This window comes from Tachypleus tridentatus, chromosome 6 (assembly GCF_004210375.1).
Source record: "Tachypleus tridentatus isolate NWPU-2018 chromosome 6, ASM421037v1, whole genome shotgun sequence".
Classification (NCBI taxonomy): Eukaryota; Metazoa; Arthropoda; class Merostomata; order Xiphosura; family Limulidae; genus Tachypleus; species Tachypleus tridentatus.
This window is the reverse complement of record NC_134830.1, coordinates 96,236,220-96,262,896: the sequence shown is the minus strand read 5'-3', so window position 1 is coordinate 96,262,896 and position 26,677 is coordinate 96,236,220. Positions and strand designations below refer to the sequence as shown.

General features: G+C 31.0%; 2 protein-coding genes across 21 annotated transcripts in view; one reads left to right on the top strand and one right to left on the bottom strand.

The window, feature by feature from the left end:
* The window catches only part of LOC143253106 (alpha-ketoglutarate-dependent dioxygenase alkB homolog 3-like), a 30,369-nt gene extending 26,881 nt beyond the window's left edge, over positions 1-3,488 (top strand). For 5 of the 9 annotated variants that reach the window (XM_076506384.1, XM_076506383.1, XM_076506379.1 and 2 more), the window contains exon 7: positions 287-3,488. In XM_076506384.1, coding sequence (XP_076362499.1) covers positions 287-451 — 165 coding nt within the window. In that variant the 3' untranslated portion in view covers positions 452-3,488. The remainder of the gene's footprint in view (positions 1-286) is intronic. The other 4 variants (XM_076506386.1, XM_076506380.1, XM_076506385.1 and 1 more) reach the window with 2 other exon arrangements.
* Iml1 (GATOR complex protein Iml1) overlaps positions 1,039-26,677 on the bottom strand; it is a 159,211-nt gene continuing 133,572 nt past the window's right edge. For 11 of the 12 annotated variants that reach the window (XM_076506369.1, XM_076506371.1, XM_076506368.1 and 8 more), the window contains 8 exons: positions 25,098-25,230; positions 17,210-17,321; positions 14,807-14,974; positions 11,963-12,123; positions 5,962-6,130; positions 4,971-5,143; positions 2,648-2,752; positions 1,039-1,716 (listed from right to left, as the gene is read on the bottom strand). In XM_076506369.1, coding sequence (XP_076362484.1) covers positions 1,525-1,716; positions 2,648-2,752; positions 4,971-5,143; positions 5,962-6,130; positions 11,963-12,123; positions 14,807-14,974; positions 17,210-17,321; positions 25,098-25,230 — 1,213 coding nt within the window. In that variant the 3' untranslated portion in view covers positions 1,039-1,524. Of the gene's footprint in view, positions 1,717-2,647; positions 2,753-3,067; positions 3,113-4,970; positions 5,144-5,961; positions 6,131-11,962; positions 12,124-14,806; positions 14,975-17,209; positions 17,322-25,097; positions 25,231-26,677 lie in introns of those variants that run through there. The other variant, XM_076506373.1, reaches the window with a different exon arrangement.

The window sequence follows — 26,677 nt, the reverse complement described above, 5'->3', positions numbered from 1 at the left end:
GAGAGAGCATTCTGGATATGTTAAGATTATAAATAAAGTATTCTCATTGGCAGAGGAGATTTTTTCATTCCTTTTGGAAATTTAAAAAGGAAAGATGAAATGTTCCACCTATCTATTTGCTACAAAGCACATTATAACTTTACATTTCTGCATCAAGTCTCAACACCCAGTTGACCTTGCAATAATTGATGAGTAGACAGTATATTTTCTCTTCACAGTACTTAAGAAATGGATGTAAATTATAAATAGATAATTTTCATATTACTTTAGGTTCCTTGTTTTTTAGGTAAAAAGCATACGGTCAAATAATGAAAATCTAGATTATAGAGTCCACTTGCACAAGGGTAGTCTTCTTGTGATGAATGGCGTTTTGCAGCAGGACTGGTTGGTAAGTACACAACTGGTACTTTACAAGGCAATAACAAAAAAGCTATGGTCTGAAATGTGCTAGAAAATTTTAAGTTCAGATGAGAATGGTAGATTTAGTAAAAACCACTGACATATTAAGATATGAGAAATACAGCGATAGGTGTGATAGTGTAGTTAGACTGCACTATAAATTGATACAGTAAACAAAATAAAGCTTACTTGCTGTTCTAAATGAGAATGTTTGCACACGATAATTGTTTTGTGGAAGCCATTTGTAATATCTATGGAGTTCACCTTAAATAAAAATAAAATCTTTTTTAAAGATAAGTTTACAATAGTAGACTAAAATGTTAGTTAAGGGAGGCAATGCATGTCGAAAAATCTAATTAGTACTTGTTGTTAGAAACAAAATTAAATGAAGAAAGACCATGTTACATTTTCACATCAAATAAATTCAAGGGATGTGTAATTCTAGCCTGTTTTCCTCTTGTTTCAAATCAGTACTATTTTGTAGCTTTTTTATGAGGTAATTTCAGTTAACCATGTGTATGTTTTTTTACAGCACAGAGTGCCCAAGGAGTATCCACGAACGTAGCAGTCGCATCAATCTTACATTTCGAACAGTGTATGAACATAAATAATACAAAAAGAGCTTGAATGAAACAAAAAAAGTCTTTTCAAATTACTTTATCAGTGAAAATGTTTATGGTATATTAATTACAGAATTAGAATTACAAAATTTGAGTAGTTTTATTATACACAATTTCTGTAATCATGATTGCAGACAAATGTAAAGCCACAGAATCAGTATTTGGGCCCAATATCTTATTAGTTCATTATTAGTCTTCAAACAAAAAATTCATTTAATTCAAAAGTATAAAAAGATGCACCTAAACCTTAACAATATTTGACCTTTATACATTTAATCCATCATTTTTTTTCAGAATAAAATTTCTTTGTACTGTTCTTTAAGTGCACTTCATAAAACAGGGTAGGGTGGGTTTTTTCTCTTACACTAGAAATGTTAATACTTTTAAATTATCCTCAATATTAGTTATAAATGAAGCTTTAACTGTGAGAATAATAGTGTAATAAGTTTCAAAACTTCTGGATTTGCTTATTTGATTTTCATCCTCGAGTGATATACCCATTTCTTTATTCTAAACCCAACATATGTTGAGATCCTGTCATCCAGTAGTTCTCCCAACAGTCCAGAAGCCGTCCATTATCATTATTACAAAATGCACAAAAATCATTCATAAGTGTTTTCATAAAGTGCTCATCTCCAGTGCTTTGTGTCTTCCAACGTTTTGTCACCATATAATTGTATGACCACAGAAAACCAATCTGAAAAAAAATGTGTAAACAAAAAGTATTTAGTCACCTCCCTCTGAGGATGTAGAATGTTCTAAAAAATGTCACAAATATATAAATTGTCATCTTGAAATTAAAAAAAAGTATTTATATTTGTTTTTTCAAATTAATGAACAAATGGGAAACTAGGATTCAAGAAGAAGTCCTCAATCACTTGTAAATTACAAGACTATAATAATTTGATTCTAATGTCATAAATCCAAACTGCCTAACATTTGGAAGAATGCACTAAGGATTATTTTGTTACTATTTTCAAATTACCTTTCCTTTAATTGGAAATATATTCCTTACAATAAATTAGTAAAAAAGTCAATAAAACACTGATTACTTTCTTAGTTAAGGAACAGCAACACACTCCTTGCAAAGTAAATTTCTTCTGAGTAAGAGGATAATTAAGCTAGTACATTAGTAGCTAGCAAAGTTACTTCTTTGTATACTTCTCATTTTGTTTTAATTTAAATAATTTATAATTGTAGTTATCTGTAAATATGTTGTTTTTGTCAACTTGTACAAAATATACTTGCCTACATGTTCTTGAAACATTTTAGTAAAGCACGAACATCATGATGTACTACTTTTCAGTGGTTAAACAAGAGCTGTGGTCATTTATGTATGCTGACTCATGCACATCAGGTATATTGAACAATCACTGTGTAACAATAAACCGTGCTTTTCAGCACTTGATGACAAAAGATAGTCATATATTTGTTCAATGGTAATCTTATGGTAATTAACTATGATAATTTTTGTTTGAGTATAAACTCAATAGGACAGGGAAGTTTTATTATTTATGAAAAAACATGCATAGCTCAGAAACACAAGCCTAATTTATATTGGAGGGAAGTATAAAACATTTTTGTAATCTTAAGGTTTTAGTTAATCACAAAACAAATATGGTAAATACCTTTGACTCATGGCTAGAAATGACATCATATGATCGATTCTTCTTCCCACTAAAGTGTCTTGTAATATATTCTTCATGTGGGCTACAAATAGGTTGTTGGTATTTCTTTTTAAAAAAAAGAACCACTTTGTTATGGAGAGAGCAAATATAACAATTTTTTTAATCAAGTATTTTGAAATTCTTTAATAAATGTTTCTCAATATAATACAAACATATTAAGGGCAAGTATTATAAATTGTGAAATAAAAATGTGTTACTTTATAACAAAATTTCAAGTAACATTTACATAAAATATCCAAATTAATACTATTCTCCTTCAGATCATGTAAATGATTTCTTTTTTAAATACTTAAAGTTTATATTAAAAAACAAACAAACAACAAAAATTATAAACTAGCTGAAAATTCCTTTAATACACACCTTTCATTGTGGTCCCTCGTCATGTGTATTAAGGGTCTTTTATATCTTTATAAGAGTTGAAATAACATTTCTACGTATTACAACTTTAGCCAAAAGTAATATAATTATTAAACAAAAAGAAAATTTATATTTTCTTGTCTCAAGATTTTTTATCAGTTTATGAAGTAAAAATGAATTTTAAAAGATGGCTGGTATGGGTATTAAGAATACATTTATAATTTTCACAATGCACGAAAATGGGATCATCCATGCTCATCAGCTTGTGTTATTGGCTACCATTACCATGTACTAAAGCAGTTTTGTTTGCATGTTAATATTTCTACTGTTTTCTTATTGAACTACTATCTTATGAATGTACATATATAAGTTTGGCACCAGTTACAATTCAAATTTTAGTGTTATTAAAAAATATATATCTAAATACTGATTTTTCAATGTCACGTGAAATGTTGAATGCAGCTTTGATCTAAATACAAAGTCTTTAGTTTCTTATAAATTAGAAACTCAAATCACCAATATCAACAAGGTAGAATTTTAAATAAGAAGCTCCCATCTTTCCTATGTGCTGAGGTATCACTATATTTGGGGAAGCAAACACAGTGGCCCCACCCACCACTTCCATTTTTGGAAATATTTACTTGTGTACATTCAGTTCACACTATAACGTGTTTATACCAATAAAAAAAAACTCAGAATTTCTTAAAAAAAATAATTTTGTCTTCACGTTTAGAAAATGTTCAAAAACAATATTTCAGTGACAAAGGCTGATAAATTACAATGAAATTATGTGATATTGTTAGGTTAATTTATAATTTTTATTTCAAAATGCATATATATAAATATATAAAACTGAAAAAAATATTTTGTTTTACATTGTACATATGTGAAAATTGGCAAGGTTCAACAATCAAGCACAATTTTATATGCAAAAACGGCTCGTTTGGGTTGAGAAAATATTTTACATAGAAGAGCGAACAACGTTTCGACCTTCTTCGGTCATCGTCACACACGCATACATATTTAATATATTATAACCAAAAAATTACTGTGAACCTGACGATGACCGAAGAAGGTCGAAACGTTATTCGCTCTTCTATGTAAAATATTTTCTCAACCCAAACGAGCCGTTTTTGCATATAAATTTCTCAACAAGTGGGTTTCTCGACATCACTGATTAATCAAGCACAAACTTCTTTACAATCATAAGTAGTAGAGATCATTTTCTCTATTTCTTTATTTACTATTTTATGTTTTCAGAAAAATAACTGAAGTTTAAGAACTTATTTCTAAACAGTAATAATATATACACACACGCATACATATTTAATATATTATAACCAAAAAATTACTGTATTCTACAAAATATTAATTCACTAGAACAAAGCCAAAACAGGTCACTTAATTAAGGCCAGTTTTTGCTATTGGATGTGGTGACATGAGTGCATGTGCACCACATCATTGTAACTGTTGTAATATTAGTCACACAAGACTGAATGGCCAATAAAATAAACACACAAAATGTATAATGTTATAAGATTCAAGCTATTTAAACTAAACATTTGTGGTTTTATGCTATAATCTGTAATCATGCTGCAATGAAAACACTGTAATTTCTATTTATTTCCTAATTTTGTTTATTTTTTTTACAGTGGTTACAAGGTTCGTCAAATTAACCAAATCCATACAAAGATAACAACACAGTGAAAATACCACTTTTTTCTAAAAAATATGATAGAGAATTTTCTGGACAATTTTCTGACGCATAAAAATATTTTTGATCTTAAAATCAAAAGTACTTTACACATTAGATAGTCAACATTTGAAATAAAAAACCATGAACAAATCATTATTAATTAATTTTATCACAAAAGTACAAATCAAAGAAAAAATGAGTAATGCTTACTTGTATTCGTTTTTTAATGTTAATACAACCAGACACTGATGGAATTTGATTGGAAATCATAACGAAGGCACTACCACTTATGTGGATATAATAGTTTTGACCTGTAGAATCTCGATGAATCAAAAACCCAAATCTTCTCAAAATGTGTTCTTGAAACAGTTCAAGTGCTCCACCTACATGACATCCATTTTATGATTTACAATTCCAATAATAAAATTAATAGGAGTTCTCAACATTTCACATTTTGTTGAATTTGTAAAAAGACTTAATAAATTAGAACATAGTTTAAATACTTATTTAATCTTAAAACTGAACTTAATTCAATGATTTTGAAGCAATAGGCTTTTAAATATTTAACACTTGTTTTAGGGAAGGGTATCAAATTATGTTTCTATAACAAAGATAAATTTTATTTTCCTAAATGAATGTGGAAACACTTCTACTATATTTATAATAACAAGCACATCTATTACTGGACTGTCACATTTTGTTTTGTAATCTATATAAACTACAATCTTGGTATGAGTGACAGAATAATATTTCAAAGTAATTTTGGCTAAACTGTTTTAAATATTAATAAGCTTATATTATACCCACTCTTGAGGCTATAATTTGCTTGACAATTTTTATGCAACAAAAATTAATAAATTTAAATTCTGCACACAGGCTGCAAACTGAGAATAGCTTGCAAACCAGAACCCAAAAGAAAAAAATAGAAAAATCTGATGCATATAAATCAACAAAAAGATAATACATAGATACTCATCTCATAGAACTAATGCTTTGGTACAAGAAACAAATAAAAGGTGAAACATCTATAAATTTTACTTTGTCATACTGTGTAAGATGGCAGGAAGGGGAGAGTTCCAATTGAACAAAATATCAAAGTAGAATAAAAGCTGTGTAACAGACAGTAAAGAAACACATTTACTTAAATAAAAGAATAGACAGATATATTGTGACAGGAATAGCAAACCAACAAAATACCAACCTCCTAATAACTGGGAATCAGTGTCAGGAAGGCAATCAAGACTAAAAGGAACGAAGATTGGTCCTCGTAAAGGATCAGAGTTTGAAGAAAATGGTAAGGCAAATGGATCACTTGGAACTGGAACAAGATGAAACCCATATGATACTGCTTTCCTTGCCCATCCTTGTACCTAAAAATTACACGTATTAAAATGTTATTAAAAAAAAATCATTAAATGAAACAATAGTTCAAAGCATCCAAATATTCACTCTTTACTAAAATATTATGGGCAGTAATCCTTCAAGTAAATATATCTGATGACTTGCAATACATTACACTTAATATATATAAATATAAAATACAAATATCTGATTTTTATAAGTCAAAATGACTTAATTCACTATGGTACATGAAGAATGGACTACAAAAATACATACAAATATCAAATAATGGACATAACTAATTTTCTTTTTACTCCATCATCATTTTATGAAGATTAAAATTTGTCTTAAATAACCATCTTATAAATGCAGTTTCAATGTTTCATAACACACAATTCTTGAGAATTCTTTACTTTATAAGTTGGTCCTCGTAACAAGAACTTTGAACTGGAACCAATTTCTGGACACCTACCAAATATTCTAACCTACTACTTCTTGTTATCATGGTATGGAAAATCTTTAAATATGCCAGTGTTTCTATGCACTATGGAGGAGAAAGAAATGCTCAATGTAAAAGTATTTGTTGAACCTCCATTTTTCATTTTAAATTGAATCTCACAGAGAGATTACCTTGGGGTTCAGAAAGAGACTAGCAAACTGTAGCTATGAACTAGGATTAGAGATCTCTGCAGTCTAAGTCTTGAAATAACTTGAGGGTAAGGTTTCAGAAATGTCAACTAGAGAAAATCTGATGTTGCTCTGTTTGTGCAGATGACATGTTAACAAAAGTATAGATGTTAAGCCTTCTATAGGCAGATTGTATTTTAGTAACTTCTTTGTTTCCGAGGGAACAAAACAGTTATAAAGAGGGTACAGAAAGCAGTGAAATATCACAGGCTTGTATGCACTTATGTTTCATAAACTATTACTTGATTTTGAACAGTTCAGGAAGTTAAAATCTAACAATTCTAGGCCATCTAACAAGGAGGAATATAAAGAAATGCAGTTGCAGTTCTAGCTCTTCTGAACTGGCTTTGTTTTTGCTCAGTGGGAGTGAGTGTTGTAAAAATTATATGCAAATGGACTAATCTTGTGCTCTCAGAGGGCAGTATCAAAATATTAAAAATTATAATGCTTGTGATTATTATTAATAATGTATACACAATATTATAGTTTAATACTAACAACCAATATTCAAACATCCTTTCAGTATTACAGGAAATTGTGTTAATCTCAATAACAAATATACTTAATTATAAACACAGGCTACAGTTGACTTTAGGCTTGAATAAGTCAACATGTTCCTCAATACCAAATGTACAACTTTTATAACATATTGACAATATGCACTTGTTAGTTTTTGCAAGAATGTTTACAAAAAGAAAATATAAATAGATTTCAAACAGAACTCCTGTATATTTAAATTATTTTATTAAATTACAAATAAATGATGTTTTACAATCATTCAAACTTTAATTTGTGCTCATGTGCCCTAATGAGATACATAGAGAATCAAGGAAATTAAATAAGGATGAACATGAAAGATTACCTAGAAAAGACTAAAACAAGATGTTATGTATAAGATATGTTTTCTCTTTCTCATCCCTGTACCAGATTTGATGTGTACTGAAAAATGCTGGTAGAACACCAATAAACAAACCGAAATTCACAAAAATTTATCCAAGATTCACAAGGATTATAAATTTTCTCAGGGAAACATAACACAAATATATTAAAAAGAATGTATATTCTCATACACTGTCTTATTTGCATTAACTAACAGATATAAATGGAATTTATGAACATACTGATATAAAGACAAAAGTGAGAACATCAATCTTTTTACCATTTTCCAAGATATACTGATTAACACAACATGCTTCAGTTAGATGTTTTAAATACACAGGTTTTTCAGAAAAGTATAGAGAAAAAAAGTATTAAAGACATAAAATAGTCTAAGAGCTAATACCAAAACATATAGGGAAAAAGACAACACAGGGCAGAAAGAATTAATTACATCATAAGATAGTTTAAAAACTAAACAAAAAATCCAGACAGAAAATATTTAAAATATTACAAGTTATTCTAAGAACTAATAACAGAAAGGTATAGAGACAAGAAATAGACATCTGAATATTAAATGCAGTAAAGAAAAATAGTGCAATGGAAAAATAGTTTTAGTATAACAAAAAAGATGAAAGTTATTTAAACTAAAGCATGAATTGTTCTCTTAATACTCCCATATATCTAGAAAGTGGGCTTGTTTGATAACAGTAACATAATCAGCAAGATTATACAGATCTCAAGTGACAGCTGGATACGGCCTCCTGACTCTTTCAAAATTGTTAATCTCACTCTAACACATCCACCATTTGGCTCTTCACTCCCACAGTGGTTAATTGTTAATCTCACTTTAACATATCAACCAATTTATTTAGACTGGTTTCTTATTGTTGCACTACTGCACCCAGTGTCTCATAGAATCCTTACTTTATTGTCTTTGACATAGTTGTTACATATTAGCAAACTATGATTTGTTGGCATCCTTTTATACTGTAATATGCTCAATCATTATTGGCACTGTTGATCCACTTGCTAATTTGAGTTGACCATTAGTTGTGCATTGATCTGATCAATCATGGAAATGGCATTTCCTTCTTATGAATCTGACATGTTTTGTTTTCAATTTTGTTTCTTATGGAAACAGCATCCATGATGACAGGCACTCTTTTCTTGTTTCTTACCAATGCTATCTTTGTGAATAGCTCCAACTGCTTCATGTTGAGGTTTCTACCATTGTTTGCTGGTAATGGACTTCCACTTCTCTGCATTGTGTTATTTTATAAAAAACATAGCATTATTTCTCCTTTCTATTAACCTCCTGTCACCTTTGGTAAATTCCTGCTTCTGATCAACCATCATTAGTTTTGAATTTAACTGGATATTTTTGTACTACCAATTATACTCCCTACATGGGCTTCCATATACTGTTTTATAATAATCTCCTTCACATCTTTTGGTGCTATCTCCTTTAGCAAGAGTAACATGTCAGTTGAACATGTGATCATGAAATGCTCATATACTAATAGCTCTATCAGTCCCTCAAAACTACTCTCACATTTGGCCAAGTCAGTCCATCTTGTGAAATACTGATCTTCCCTTTCATGCAACTTTACTTTTTCTTTCTGTTTCCACCCATCTAGATGTCATTATTTACACATCAAACACTTAGGCCTTCTAGAATTCTCTATAGCCTCTATATAAGTGGAGTGTACACAATGTTCAATAGCCTCAACATCAATAAATTACATACAAAATAAATCAACTAATAATAATACTTACACTAAACAGTCTTTTATAGACAGGCACCTACCAATCACAGAAATCTTCTGAAAATTTGTTCCATAAGAAAATCAGTAGAAGAGAAACAAATTCTACATACTGTCACACAGTGTAAACCTTAGATATTGATTAATTAAATCAACTTGTCTGAATTAATCTTCATTGTCATAGTTTTGATTTTAAGGGCATTCACAGTCAAGCTCCAAAGCACAGACTCCCTTTCAACAGTTTTTTTTTCATAAAATTCTGTAAATGCTGTATCTAGTAGCTTCTTATGGACTAGCCTAAATAGATTGAAAAAAATATTTTATGTAGAGGAGCGAACAACGTTTCGACCTTCTTCAGTCATCGTCAGGTTCACAAAGAAAGAAAGAGGTAACTGATCGGAAGCTGACCACATGTTTGAAAGGGGTTGTGTAACTGAGTGTCGGAATATAGAGGGCAGTATTAGATGTTTGAATATATAATTTTATATTATTTATTTTAAGTTGTTGTATAAGTAAGGCTTCTTTAATTTTGCATTTGTTTATGTTTGTTTCTTTATTTAGTATTTGGGTGTTTTCTATGGTTATGTTGTGTTTATTTGACTTGCAGTGTTCAAAAACGTGTGAAGGTGACTTTTTATGTTTTTTGAATCTGGTTTCCATTTTTCTACTCGTTTCTCCAATATAGAAATTGTGGCAGTTATCAAATTGTAGTTTTTACATAGTATATACCTCAGCGTTGTGCCTGGTTTTTGAATAAATTTGGTATTAACTGTAATGTCATATTTTGATACTAGTTTTTGCCAAATGTTGGTTATTGTTCTGCTGATGTCGGGAATATACGGCATGCAGAGTATATGGTTTCGTGATTTTTTGATTTGCGAGATATATTTACTTTTGTTGGTTGATTTTGCTTTCTGTCTGGGTGTGTGCATATAATGTTTTTTATGGTTTGTGGAGGAAACTTGTTGATGTTGATGAAGTATTGTTTTATTTTGTCATCAACATCAATAAGTTAAACCCAAAATAAACTGATACAAAGGAACACCTTTATACCTATATTAAAAATAATAAAATAAATAATATAAAATTATATATTCAAACATCTAATACTGCCCTCTATATTCCGACACTCAGTTACACAACCCCTTTCAAACATGTGGTAAGCTTCTGGTCAGTTACCTCTTGCTTTCTTTGTGAACCTGACGATGACAGAAGAAGGTCGAAACGTTGTTTGCTCCTTTACGTAAAATATTTTCTCAACCCAAACAAGCCGTATTTACATATATATTTCTCTACAAGTGGGTTTTCTCGACATCACTGATTAGCCTAAATATCAGTTTCATTTACCAGTTGCATAAGATCTGCAATAATTGAACAGGTATCTCATGGAAGCACCACATATACATATGACATGTCACTCTTTGGAGATATTCTTGATTATGTTGCATAATGTTGCCAGAGATATGCAGATAGTTTCTGCTACTAACGTTTGTGTTTTTGGATTCTCATCTCTTAAAAAAATGGTTTGTTGTAGGCCTCTTTCTCAATGATCCTGGTGACCCTAGTTGAAACATATTCCTTTAAGTACAATGGATAAACCCAATTTGGACATACTAAATACCCAATTTAAACAATTTTTATGGTCTGAATGAGCTGTTAAATACCTTCCCATAATTGTCAAAATTTCAACAGATAGCCAAGATACATACATATGCAATGATCCTTTATATTGGCTGTGGCTGTCACATGAGTTTCTAATTTGCATGTTCAAAACTTCTTTAACATAACATATTCAACATTTGTACAGAAGATTCATGACATTCATAAGTATTTACGAAATGTCAGTCATTTCTCACAGAAAGTTTTTGTGTAATGCAGTAAATCAGTTTACATTATATAAAATTAACTGGATGGGAATTTGTGTACAAAGTTTCACATAAACCTCTTTGCTCTTGCAATACATAATTGAAATAAGCAACTGCCTTGTCAATAATTCTAAATTAATTACAGAAAAGGATAAAAGAGAAAAAAAAAAAGGAACATATCTATTGAAAATCTCCATATATGAATTGGGAAAAATTATGAAAAAAAAAGGTAACAAAAGGCTACATAATGATATAACCAAGAAAATGTTTAACACCTTATGTTACATCAAAAACACATACAAAACAAACAAAAACGTGACAAAGGTTTACAATCAAACAATTATGGTTCCAATTTTATAAAGAAATAATCTTTTGTGAAATTCTGTGTGATCATTATTAAGTAAGTTTATCATATCATAAAATTAACAATGGCTCTGAAGATAGACAGACAAGATACATGTTGCTATAGATCTCGACAAGAAAATTCTGGTTTTATTATTAAAAATATAGCTGTAAGATTTGACTTTTTGAGCGTTTAACAGCATTTTAAAAATCACTTTATAATTCTTTAAAACATATCATGATCTAAAACTGAAAACAAATCCAGGCAAAAATCTTCCACTGTGTATAATAAAAACAAAGACCAAACAATCTTTATTTAACTCACCAACTCTGCTAATATGTTGCCTGTTGCAACCAACCACTCAACAAGGATTTCAAAGGCCTCAGATGGACAAAAGATAGAATGATAACGTAAATGACCCCATTCTTCTCGACCACTTTTCTTACTGATATCAATGTCAATGTTGGTGGCTTTAAACTCAATTTCTAAATAATTTAAAAATCAAATATAATTTCACATGTGAGCCCATTTAGATATGACATTTTTATTACAGCTGATTTGGAGTATTACTCGTATCAAAATTATAAGATTTAACACTGTTCTGTTTTTTAATTTACTTAATTCTTAAAACAATTATGAAAATTTTTCAAGCCTAAAAAAACTAGGATACATTAGACACCTCCATAATTGCAGTGGAGTAGAATTTCTACTTCAAGCCATTCTTCACGACATAATCGAATATCTCCCTCTTGAGATTCAGAAGTTGCCATTTTTCATTATCTACCTTTTTTTTTAAAATAAATTAATAGTGTATTGAAAAATATACATGTTAAAATGGCTGGTATGGCTAGAGATAGCACTATGTACAAGAGCAAACAACGTTTTGACCTTCTTCGGTCATCATCAGGTTCACAAAGATGACCGATGAAGGTTGAAACATTGTTCGCTCTTCTACATCGTGCTTTCTCTATCCATACCAGCCATTTTTACATATATATTTGTTTCTACAAGTGAGTTTTCTCGTCATCATGAAATGGTGTATTGCATTTTTAAATCTTGAAATTAGTAATCAAAATTAAAAGGAGGAAAAACATATATCCCAAACTAGTCTTATTTGGGTCATTCAAATGAGAAGCATGTTCAATGGACACTGTGTTTAAAGATCTCAAGAGTGCATCATATTTTTAGAAATTCTAATCTGATTTATAGGCTGTGTTATTAGAATAATGGAATTTTAGTTAAAAAGTATTAAAAATTCAAAGACAATTCATAGTGAAACCTGAAAAAGGTTTGAGGACAACGTTTGTGAGTAATTTTTTAAACAAGTCTTCAAGAGTGCAATATAACCATTATTGGATTACACCAAGATGGTAAACCACGTCATTCAGTGCTTAACTCACAAGTCATCTTAGTGCATTGTCATTCAATTTCCACTCCAGATGTAGTACTGAGCCTCTTTGAACTTACAAGAGCAAAGACAAAATAAAGGAAAGTTCAACAACACGTTGTTTATCAATTAACATGTCAAGACTGAAATAGTGTATACAGAGGTCAAATGGGATGTTCCATAAAAGCAATATCTAAAGAGCATTCTAGAAGCCAGAAATTAAGGAAAATGGATTCAGCTTTTGCATTTTATCTTATCAAAACCAAACACCAATATGATCCAGAAAAATATACATGTATATAAAATTTTGCATACCTATGAAAAAGATAAAAACTGGAAATTTAGAAACAAACAGAAGTTAAAAAACAAATCCAGAAAATTTTTAAATGGCCTAAACAACACAAGTTTCTTCCCACTTGTCTCAAGGTGAATGTCAAGGTTACTTCAGGTTCTTTTGTTAAATATGCATGAACCTGTTTACAAACCACTTCAGCTTGTACTTGATACTCCCTTTACAGGAAAAACTATGTCTTTTAATTAATGAAGTATTCATGAAACATAAAATTGTCTTTTTTTCATCAATTCTGTAATTAATGAAACAATTTTGCAAAAGTGGTGTAACTATTCATATTCCATTCACAATCTCAACAAATCAGTGATGCTATCCACCAATGACAGCAGCAGTAAGAATGAAGCATCCAATACAGTGATGTTACCTTAAATGGTAAATGATAGCGTAAGTGAATCTATATTTAAATAATGACTAAAGAGTTGAGAATACTTATCTAGGAAGTGCTAGATTTAGGTGTAAGAGATAGCTTCAACAGCCACCAGCATCCCAACAGATATCATTGAGATAAAACCAATCATACTGCAGATAGGATGGCTATGTTGTTGAAAGATCAATAACTGAAGGAAATGGCATTCCTTGCTTTCCAATCTATTGCACAGTCTTCCAAGGTACACTGTGTACACTAATTTCCAATTACCACTTGACAGTCACAAAGCTTGAAAAGTCAACTTGATAAAAAGAACTAGTAATTTTAAAAAAGTTGTGTTTCTTGCTTTTTAAGCTATCAGATGGTACTGTAAGTACTACAATGATTACTACTTGTTCATTACAAAGCTAGTGATGGGTGTGCAAGTAATTGGGAAGCAGTAAAAATGTCAATCAACCAAGGTACTCCATAAAGTATTCTTAAAGTAGTTTGAGAAAAGAATAATACTTGTAAATGGGTAGTTATAACACTATATCCAGCAATAAAACTGGTCATACATTTGACCATTAGAATTCATCTGACCTTACACTTTTAATATGGACTTTTGCCAGTAAAAATCAAGATCTTTATTTCTGGCTGTCTTGTTCTTTAACTATCCAGTATATCAACTGTCTGTGTGCTGAAACTTCCAAATCTGTTTAAGATGCCATGTTAGTATACATATCATTTGATGACACAAAGTACCCTGAAATATAGCCAAAAATGCTTTAAAATATTTTGTTCATAGTTTCTATTGGCTTTTTACAAATTGCAATGTTAATTATTGTTCACATAAGAACAAAACAAATCTATAAATTATTTAAAAACTTTATTACTTTCATAGACTTCCTCTCAATCAGTATGTGAGACTGTGTACTCACAAAATCTTTTATTCATTTATTTATTCAATGTTTTACGGTAAACTATCCAAAACATGTGCCACAAAACAAATAATTATTATAACAATAAGAATAAAGATGCGAAGTAGTAGCAATATAATGTAAACATGATTTATAAACTCACTTTTCTCTACATATTGAGTTATGTGCCATTCATCAGTTGGCTGTTCACTTTCTGTCCGTGGAAGAGTAAATATTTGTTGTGGTGACTCATAAACTGGTAGTAATTCTACTTCAAGCCATTCTTCACAAAATAATCGAATATCTCCCTCTTGAGATTCAGAGTTTGACACTAAAATTAACATTGAAACATAATGTAAACTGTGAGAAAATGGAGTGTTAAATACTTTGTGACAGTTGAAAAGTATGATGCATCTATTAAAGGTCATTTCAATGTGAAGAATGAAGAAATGCAATATGTAGATACTAAAAGCAATAAAAGAATTTCTAAACTTTTAGTTTAAAACCTGAAGCAATTTTTTATGTATATACATGCAAAAAAATTACTATCTTATGACTGTTAACAAAAACCAAATATTTAAACTGTCAGTATCAATGTCAATAGTGTTTGTATTTTATCTCCATGCAAGATGTACTTCTCAGTTTTAGTAAGTTAATCACTGAATAACCAACAAATGAATGAGAACAGTTATTGTATCTATACATATGGAACAAAAGGTCTATTTGAGTAACTGGTGAAACACTATGAATGTAACACTTGGGAAACCTCATACTTTAGTACACATCATGGAGGGTAACAAGTAAGTGCTAACTGTTACTTTATCCTTTATTTTTTAGAAAATTAAAGGCCCATTACGTTTTTCTTGCCACTGATAAAATATTTTTTAATAGTTACAAAGATGCAATTGTAAACTTTTTTATGGAACTGGTCTTGATTTTAAAAGCAATATACTACATTCTAGTGTTTTTGTAAAAAATGCCAGATATTTCTAAATATTTTATGTTTTTGGACAAGTGTATTATTTACAAATTATTTTACAATAATATTTTTCACTTTTACTTTAACCACAAGAAATTATGCCAAAATTATTCAGAATAGAAATCAGATTAATATTACTTCAGAAACTGACCAATAATAAGAACTTCAATTTCAAACTAGTCAGAGCAGAATCAAATCTGTCCAAAAATGTCAAAATTGTAATCACAATCACCTTCTTTCTGTAGCTGACTAATCAGAAAACTGTATGATAAAAATGCAGAAGTATCTCTCTCTCTTCCACATAAAGTAGGACACAACAACCCCACAAAACAGTAGATAGCTATTATTGGATCATTCTACATATAGTAACATGTAGGGCATAATTCTATTACATGAACTCAAGCAGATTTGGTAAGTCCCAAATTACAAATGTTTGTTTGTAACTTGCTGAAAACAACCAAAAATTGCAATTTATTATTTTTTTTCAAGCTTTTATGCATAAAATGAAATTTGCCCATGAGTGCCACTAGATGGCATAGTGTTAAATAATTTGCTTTTAAGCTATAATATTTTACATTGTATTTTTATGCTTATGTACTTTAAAAGGACTTGAACTTCAGAGTTTGTTGCATTTAAAGGATTTGCTTGTTTTACATTACTTGTGAAGTTAGCCATTCATGTGATAGTAAGGATGCTTGTTGTACCCATGAGACTTTTATGCCTGTGGTTAATATAGTATGTTTCATCTTCTTTTTATATTTACATCCTGAAAAATGAAGATTATGAGTTTCTAAATTGGAACATATTAAATTTAAAGTCAGACTGAGGACAAACCAAGAATCAGAGATTAGAAGTTAAGGTATAAAAGTACTATATATCTTACTTTTTTATGGTGCATCTTTTACATTTACAATTTATCTTAATTTCTCTTTCGTAACATACTAAATGCAGCTGAGACCATGTATCAATTTAGAAAGAAAGAAAAAAAGGAGAAACCTGGAAAAATTTCTAGTTGTATATTCATGATGTCAGAAAAACACAAGTTCAAAAAATCTTGATATACAGTGATAAAAACACTATAATTTAAGTATTTTCAAAAGATCCAAATTTCAAAAGGGCTTGGGTTATAGGGTTTTTACCATTTTCTAGTTACATATTCCAGCTCATTCATATGTAAGCTTATGTAACACAAGTGCGAGTTTCTGTAATCTATTTTTTTATGTCAAAAATTACTTACACCTTTACTGTTTATACAATACAACTTAAAATACAGGCCATAATCTAGATTTCTTTTCTTGGACAGTTACTTCAAACTAACTGAATAGTTAACAGCATATAGCTTTTGCATAATTACGGCTATTGGCTTTGTGTAGTTATTTTTATTGTGTGTTTTCTAACTGTAAAATGCATCCTTAAAAACAAATTAAATATAAAAATTAGTAACATGCATATTACTTTTTATATAAAAATTATGTTATTAGTAGTAGAATTACATAGTATTTTGTGGAAGACTACAGATTTTAGCCTCATTGAGCTAATATATAGACATAAATCAAATATAAATGAAATAATTATAAGCAACATTACCTTTGGTTTGATCCTTGTCTTGACACACCAAATAGTATAAATAAAAACCATGAATAAATTGTACACTTGTAACTCCTGATGCATGACAAATATGGCCTTCTTGTTGAAGATTCTGCATAATAGAAAAAAAAAGCAATCTTTTAAGATTTAAAACATCATCATATTCAGCTTGAAACAAATAATTTAGCCTATAACCCATACTTCAAAGTAAACAAGAGTGGAGTAAATATTTAGTATTATCAAGATGTACTTAAAATGACTTAGATAATCTCTTTAAAAACTTAAAATCACCTTAACTTATTTGTTTACATATACAGATGAATACAATAAACTAAAAGGAAACTTTTTATTAGAAAATAAACAATCAGAATTGATGAGATTATGTTAAGCACCAAATTTCACTAAATTAAAGAAATTCCATAAAACATTTGAAATATTTTATAAGAAAATTTTATATTTTATATTTAACATTTATGTTGTGCTAATTTAGCATTGAAGTATTAAAGATTTTTTTGTTATTATTTATATTTCAAACCAATATTTAAAAAAATTAAACACATGCCTTGTGGTTGGAGGTTTAAGATTATAAAGTTTTCATGATAAAGAAGAGCAGTAATTCTAAGAATGAAACTGAAGAATCACTTCACTGTGTATAATACAACACAAAAAGTTTGGTGGTGGCTGATTTAAATCATAAAAGCTCTGAGAAAGAATATGTAAATGTAATTGAGGTACCATTAAATACAAAAGGACTTAAACTGCATGAAGTACACAATTCAATACTGAGTAAATAAAAAAAACAACCTCAAATACTATATTATACATCAAAAGAATCAATTATGAGCAACAATTCTAATGACAATCTAAAACTGTACACTTCTCAAAGGTAACAATTAATAATTAATGCTTTGATTAAAAAACAAAACATGATGACATGACAAACACAAAGTGACAACTAAATGTAATCATACAGCTTTTTAATGACTCAGGTATAATATACGAGACACTTTAGGATAAGGTAAATTAGTGTAAGCTTTCTAACTTCAACATTATAGTTTTCAAAGCCAAAGATTCTTCTAACATACAACAACTTAAAAGATTCCATTAAAAAGCAAACTGAGAAGACCAGGAAAAACAATTAAAAGAATAAGCCAAAAGAAAATAGACAAGTTTATAAAAAAACCATGCAATTATTCATTTCCCATAATATCTTTAAGTCATGGCATTTTCAAACAAAGTTGATTTCCACACGAGTATCAGATGGGAAAATTGATGAAAAAAATTACCAGTATGTCAGTCATGGACTATGCCAACATATCAACCAATAGATAAGCCTTGGCCTCCTTTGTGAAATAGTTAATAGCAATAAGTATGTGCCAATAACCTCTTTCAGTATTTGAGAGTGGATCAATAATAACTAGGATTAACCTCTTCAGAGGAGAGCCAACAATTCTCCATTAAAGTTTATCCTCTTTCTGCTGGTTCTTTTTCTTGGCAATACACAAAGTATAGTATGAGCACCAGTGTCAAATATCTTGTCTTTAACATTACCAAATGATCTGTCTACAAATGTTATCACAATTACAATTAATATCCTGGTACCCTCTAGTCTTTGTGTTTTGCAAAATCTGGAGAATCTACTAACAAAGAGCTCTGGGAACCATTAACTGCATCACAGACAGGATACCAAGACTAGGTGGTTTATGGCAATGATAGAACTAACATTCCTACACTTTAACTTATCAAACAAGTTCCACAGGCTCATCTTTTAGAGCTGATCAAACTTTACCTTACTGCTTAGTAAGGACCACCATGCTAGGTTGGAATTCCTCTCTTGATCTTCTCAGAACCCACAAAGCATTAATCATAGTGATTTTAGTGAGTTACATGGTATGTTGAATACAGCACTGTTTAAAATTGTGATGTCAAAATACTAGGTGTATAGTTTTGTACAAATTAGAAATTCAAATTACTAATATTAACAAGCTAGAATATAAAATAATAGGCTTGTACCTTTTTATTTTGCCAAGATATTATGGCTTATGTACTGAATCAAAACAGTGGCCCCATTCAGATATTACCTTTTTTTTGAAATGGTACCTTATATACTATTACTACAGTAAGTGACATGAATAGCCAATCACCAGCTTTGAATATTCCCAGAGTGATTTTCTCAATCATTTTAATCTTTGAAAAAGCAACCTTGTTCTTCTGATCCAAGTTTTCAAAGAAATATGTTGTGTGTTTAATCTGCTTGAAGTTTCATATTTTTTAAAATCTAAATAAATCTCAGTTACTAAGCTTAATAAATTATAATGGAATTTTATGGTATCAGTGTAGTTACTTGTGATTTTTTAGTTATTCAACTTTATACATAAAACTTGAAAAAAATGTTGTCTAATATCATCCACATGCGAAATTTTAAAAGGCTTAGCAACAACATAGTACAAAGGTTGTAGCCAGAAGAAATAATTGTTTGCTTTGCTTCTTGGTTTATTGTTCTATATATTTTAAGAAAAATAAGTTTAATAATTTATTCCTAAATAGTAATAATCTATATACATATATATAAATAATGTACAATAACTGAAATGTGACCGTATATTACAAATTATAAGTCCACTAAAATACAGCTGAGACAAGGAAGACTAAAGGTCAGTTTTATATTACTGAATATATAATCTGAGTGCAAGTGCACTGTATCAATGCAAGTTATGTAATATTAGCTAGGCATGACTGGAAGGTCAAAATAATAATAAATATATATACGTAAATTTATAGTGTTATGAAACTTTAAGCTACTCAGACTCAACATCTGTATATTCACATTGTTTCAATGATTTCAATATTTAATCATTCTAGCACTAAAAAAGCATAACTTGTATTTATTTCCTAATGAATTTTATGATGGCAACAACGTTGGTCAAGTGACAGATCCTATGTAGTTAGAGTATAGAAAATAACAAAATACAAAATCTTACAAAAAACAAAAATTTGAAATGTAATTAAGAGGTTTTAGAGATTATGCAAATAATATTTGAGATTCTTGGGATGAAGAATAGTTTTTTAAAATCATAACATGAAATCACTTTGGACTTAAAATAGTAAAAAACAGCCTCTATTTTCACAAATAAATCTTTAGTAAAAATATTTCATTAAAAATCTGATTTTTTGTACATAAAATATTTGTAATCTTTACTAAAAGTGTACCAAATTTTATAAAGATATGTATACACATATGCTGTATCAAAAGTTATAGTTCGTATACTTAGTGCATGAAAATATGAAGATGAACTCAAACATTGCACCAAGTCTGTGGCAAAAGTGTTAAGGAGACATGAGCATATGACTATCAAACATGATTACATGTTCTGCTTCAACCTATAACTGCTGTAACAATGCTCCAGTACTTTTATTTCTCATATCAGTGTGTCTAACAGGGATTTGCTGTCTTATTGTTGATAAGACAGTACTGAGCATCCATTAAAGCAACCTTTAGGGGTTGGAATGCTTTGTCACATTCCTTGCTCCACCCACCAATGTTTCCTGAGAACAAACAATGGTGCTGCTATCTAGAAGTTGACCAAAAACTATTGGTAATAAGATGTGAGACTGAAGACTTCTCATTTAGACACAAACTGAGGTAAATATCTCACCTCTTTCTATAATGTGACCAAGAAACTCCGTTTCCATGTCTGAGAACTTTCCCAGCTTCTACATGTTTATTTATTTTTCTACTGGAATACCATTTTCAGACTCTCAGCATGACAAACTTGAGCATGCAAACAAACACTAAAACATTGTTGGTGCAGACCATACATCCATCCCCTTGCAGCTCCTTTAGCATAATCTCCCTGACCCTCTCAAAAACGATAGGTACATTGCACAAAGTGAACATCATGATGCAGAATTTATGAACCCATTTACTGTGCTAAAAGTTCTTGTCATTGAACTCATTTGCTGAATTTTAGTGCTAACATTTCTAGTGCTACAAGGAAGCTGGATAGTCATTTGTTGCCTGTATTTATGTTGTTGTGGGTTACTTTCATTTGACCAAAGTTTTCATATTGGCCAACAAATTCATTGACACTGAGTTTATTTCAATGTCGTGAGTTTGGATAGCTTGCATAACTGTCAACCAACAACTTTAAATGCAGTGTTAAGTCCCATATTTGCTTTCAGTCATGGTGTGACAGATGCAACCCTGGCATTATCACTAGCATCAGTTATTTTAACATTGTACAACATTTCAGTATACAGCTTGATAGCTAATATTCCATAATTATTTCACTTCATCCTTTGTCAGACAAACAACTGTCTGAACAAATACTGCCTGCTTTCTGGGCAGAAAACATTTTATTTCAAGTATAAGTTTTATAACTGCAATACATGATATTAGACATTTTCTGGAGTGACCTAAAGAATACTACTTGTGAATATGGAGGTACTGTTATTCCATCTGATACATACACGTACGATGCCCGCTGTTTATCAGTGACTCCCTTGTAACACCAGTATGCCCATTACACAGGTGAAACTGATAAATAATTTCTGTAGTATTTCCATTCCTAGGATGCTAATACTAGATTCAAGGTTAGAAACAACAACCTTCACTTTGTGAGTGATATATCTTAGAAAATGTCAAATATATATTTCCTCTTTAACATCAAGTCTGTTGCTGTGTGGATTGGTAGCCTCACTTGTAGGGCTTAATATATCATAAATATACCATTGTTCTGATTGCTCCAGTGTCAACCAGAAACTCAACTTCACGCTCTTTTACATTAAAAAGCATGTACCCAGTTCTAAAAGAGCCAGGCTAACTCAACACTTTGGTGCAAGCTGACAGCCCTGTCCCCTTTGCTAAATAGCAGAGTATAAGTAGTTCATATGAAAGTGCCTCACCAGTACTAGCTGTGGTATGTACCCCATGGGTAGATCTGGTTAGCCCTGTCCATTCACTAAAATCCAGTGTGTTTTTATTGCAGTATCAGGATGTGTAGATAAAACATCAACTCTATCCTCACACACAAAAGGTGTCTGACCAGTTGGTACATCAGAGATGTAGTATCTACAGCTGTTTCAACAGTCTTATTCTCCCCCTCTGACAACTGGCTTGAAAGTACTTCTGGATACTGAGAAAAAAAGGCTTCTGTCATAATAAAGATATTCCTCATATCAAAATGGTACCTCATAGCTTTGCTAGAAAGTCTTTTTTCCAAAATTATCCACATGCATATTCTCTCCCTTTGCTGTTACCATTGCATGATAGACCTTACCATGCAATCAGTGCAAATTATTAACATAAGCAGGCAGATCCTCAATGCCAATCCTCTTCTGACTCTTAAACTCAGTCTGATGAAGTATCCAGTTCTCCACAGGATGGAACTGGTAGTACAATAGGATATAACCCTGTCTCAGTACTGTTGCTTCTCATTCAAATGCTCAGTGGCATCCAGGGTTGGACAGTCCTAGCTTAGAATCATGCTGCTTGCTCCTGAGTCCAGCAGTTACCTGCCTGAAATGTTTCAAAAACTGCTCCAGGTTTCTTTTGACACTCCTTTAAACAATGGTAGCACATTCTGATTTGCAGAGACCTGTAGTGTGGGTCAAAGTATCTCCCTTTGTGAGTTATCAGAAATGCTTGGTGGAGATACCACTGATGTCAGAGCTAAAATAAGCATTCACAACATTAAAGAACATGGAAACAAGATAATCCTTCTTGGCTTCCTTGGTTGATGTTTCAAGACGAATCAGGTGGTCAAAACTGGAGCACTGTTGATGGAACCAACACCAGATGGGCAAGAGAAGATTGTTTGATTTGGGAAACCAAATAAAACGAGAATTAAGCACCCTCTCCAAGATCTTACAGAAGCAGGTAGTCAAAGCAATTAAGATACATCCTAGGCTTAGAGAAAGGAAAGGCAATAACCCAGCACCAAGCATAAGGAAAAACATCCTCCTGCCAGATCCAGTTATAGACAACCAGAAGAATAGCAGTGGCACAGCATCTCAGAGTAAACATAATCAGGTCCAATGGATGTACTGCCAGACAGATGATGAGCAAGTTTGAGTTCCACCAGTGTAAAGAAATGATTATAGCAATTAAAACCATTGGCCCAAAAGGAAAGAGGTGATTGCTTTGCCTAAGACTTCATGGCCAAGAAGACAGGGAAAAAAAGAGGAGAGTTGCATGCATGGGAAAAGCTCTCACTTAAAAGTATCAGCAATATTCTGTACATCAGCAACTTCCTGACAATTGGAGAGCATACCTCCCACTGACCTTTTAAATCTTGTCCCAGATGATTTTGAAACTGGTTGTAGAAGAGATGTGAGATGTGAACTCAATTCAAAATTACTTCTGGCTTTGACAACTGATAAAGGATGCTATTAGAAAGAGAAGGTATACCAGGCCTGTTTCTGAGCTTTCTGTGCCTCTTGGCAGGCAGGACTCCAACATGGACAAGGATACTGTGGAAAACATGTCAAGGTCTTAGGAATAGATTAAGTAGCTGCCTGGATAATACAGTCAGTCACTGTTACCATGCAGTTGCCTACTGATGACAGGACCAAGTTCTGAGAGTGCAGTGAAAGAAAGTCAGTTGATCTGGTCCAACTTCCACCAAGGAACACAGGTCACAAATGGCATCAAAACATGGCCAATATAGATCAATGGCAGAAAGAGACTGACTAGGTGCATCAAAATAAGTATAAGAACCAGTACTGAAGAGAGAGATTGTAATGTGACCTTCAAATATAAGAGGAGTTCACTGTGTTTTGGGGTAGATGTTTCCACAAAGATGTCCCAAGAACTTAGCTTCTTGACTGTCTTGGGAGAGCCAGCAAGCCCATCAAATCCCTTCTGAATAAATAAGGGATACGTGCCCAAAGAATTTGTTAGATAAAGAATGAAGGATTAAAAATTGGGGTACAGGATCTGACGATGGTAGTGATTGTTTTAACAGAGATGTCCATGTGTGGTCACTTACCTATAATCTATTTTATTATTATTTTAGCATCAGACACAAAGAATGCCTAACACTGGTACTTGTTTGACCCTAGCCCAACAGGCCCAGTTGACTGACACTGGAGAGGCCACCACAAGGCCACTCAGCTACAGAAATTCAAGGTAAAAGCGGCCTGTTGGGGTTGGGTTCCTCGATCACCAGGATCCTCTCTTCCCCTTTATCCATCACTATGTACAGGTATTTACATCAAGAGGCACAGAACAATGATTAGTTAATAAAATATATAAGGAATATTCAGATTGAAAACACGAGGACAAAGAAATTTCAGTTGTTTATCCATATTCTAATGGGTGCAATGAGAATCATGTTAAATAAGGCATTACCTACAAAATGGATTACTTAATTACCTACTGTGAGTATGATCTATTTTGTTAGTGTAATCATCATAACACTTTCAAAGCAGTAGAGTAAATTTGAAAGTTGGGTGGACGTATACATGTAAATACCAGTGATCTATATAGTATTAGGAGGAAAGAAGGCAAGAGATTGTACTTCATGTAACTAGCTTTTAATGGGAGTCCCACCTTGCTTCTCTTGATAATTTATGCACATGAAACCACCACATTCAACAAACAACAAACTAGTTTCAAATCTTGAATGTGAAAAAACAAAATGACACTGCATTTTTAACACAGAAAAAAGCCTGATGGGCTGATAGCTAGCTTCTCAAACTTTCATTTTACCGATTAATTCAGTTGCATTGCCTATTTGTGGTTATGCCTTTATTTCAAAATTTAGACACAAGATTATTCAAAATACAAACAATATCAGAGTAGCTGTAAAATTAACAAAAAATAATGCAATATATCCATCATCTTATTGAATTGGATTTATGTTTTCAAGCAGTTTAATGTACTAACCTGAAGATAATGTATGGACTGAACTTGGGATGTGATGCATTCTATGTTTTCTAACACCCACAACACTGCCTCTCCACTGATAAAGGAATATGGTGGTAGACCAGATTGCTTATTGAGGAAACTCAGCCCATTCCTGCAAATATATGTTTACCTCTGACAAATTATTAACCATATAACAGTAATTTGTAAGTGACATTATGTACCTTCAGCTCTCTTAAAAATGGGTAAAGTAAGATCCAGTTTAAACATTTTTTCACATGCAAACATCAGGTAGTTACAGCTTCATCAAATCATATTACATCTCAATTCTATAATTATTATAAAACTGAGTTAAAACTCCATCAACCTTAATCTTTAATTTTGCTCTTCCAACCTTCAACTGTGCAACAGATAGATGGGAAAGACTTTAAAAATAATAAACATTTATATTTATTATTTTACTGCTTAATTTATTTTTATCAAGACACTAAAGAATGAAAAATTGATCCAATGTGCCTCAATTCCTTGTCAGAGTGAATTAGAGTCTCATACTGACAAAATTTTGTTGTTAATGACCTGCTTATTACTAGTTAAAAATCTACAATTAGTCTACTCTAGCTTTACCTAAACATGCATTTTAGACTGCAACATTTGATAAACATATCAAATGATATGAATGAAAAACAACTTACAGTCACAGATCATTTGTAATACTATGACTCATTTAAGAACTGCTCAACAACAAAAGCCAAAAATATAAAATTTTAATCCAGCCTTACAATCAACTGTACTTTTATGATTAATGCAATATGTACAATTAATAGCAAGTAATGAGTACTTACACGAAGCCTTCATGATACTTGAATCCTTTGATCATGGCCACGTGATACACATTTCTGTATCTTTCAATGTACATTCTATTATATTTCTTATATAATAGCCCAACATATCATGTAGTCTCAATATCAATTCTGTGTTTACACTACATACTGAACTTGACAAAATTTACTTTGGTTTTAAAAATCCATACTTTCCTTCAACTTTTCAAGCCTACCAACAAATTACCGACTTTTAACTAAACAGCTAAAATCCTCATTTGTTGGAATAAAGTGATAATATAATAAAATAATTCTCCTAGTTAGATAGTTAAATACAGCCATTTATTCACCGTGTCCAAATACTCCTATTACATCAAAATTTACCAGTTAGTCTTTGTGTCATCTAAAGACTCAGCAAATAAGTTTATAAATACACATAAAGGTATATATTCTCGACTAAAAGATATGCTTTCAAAATACAATAAACTTATTTTATGTAGAAATGGAGGTTAAAGAGAATATTGTTCCAAATGTAATGAGTATCTATATTAGAGCCTCTGTTAAGTCCTTTAACTGAATAATTCTGTCTGATGTACAGGAGACTTTTTTAAACCTTACATTTACATATTTATTTTTACATTTGATATTTTTATGAATTTTAAGATACCAATTTCTAAGATTTCATTAACATATTTTTACAAAATATTTAAAAATGCTTAGAAGCTTTTAATTTACTGATTTTTACATCTTTCTTCACTCTTTAAAATTTATAGTTTTTATTTT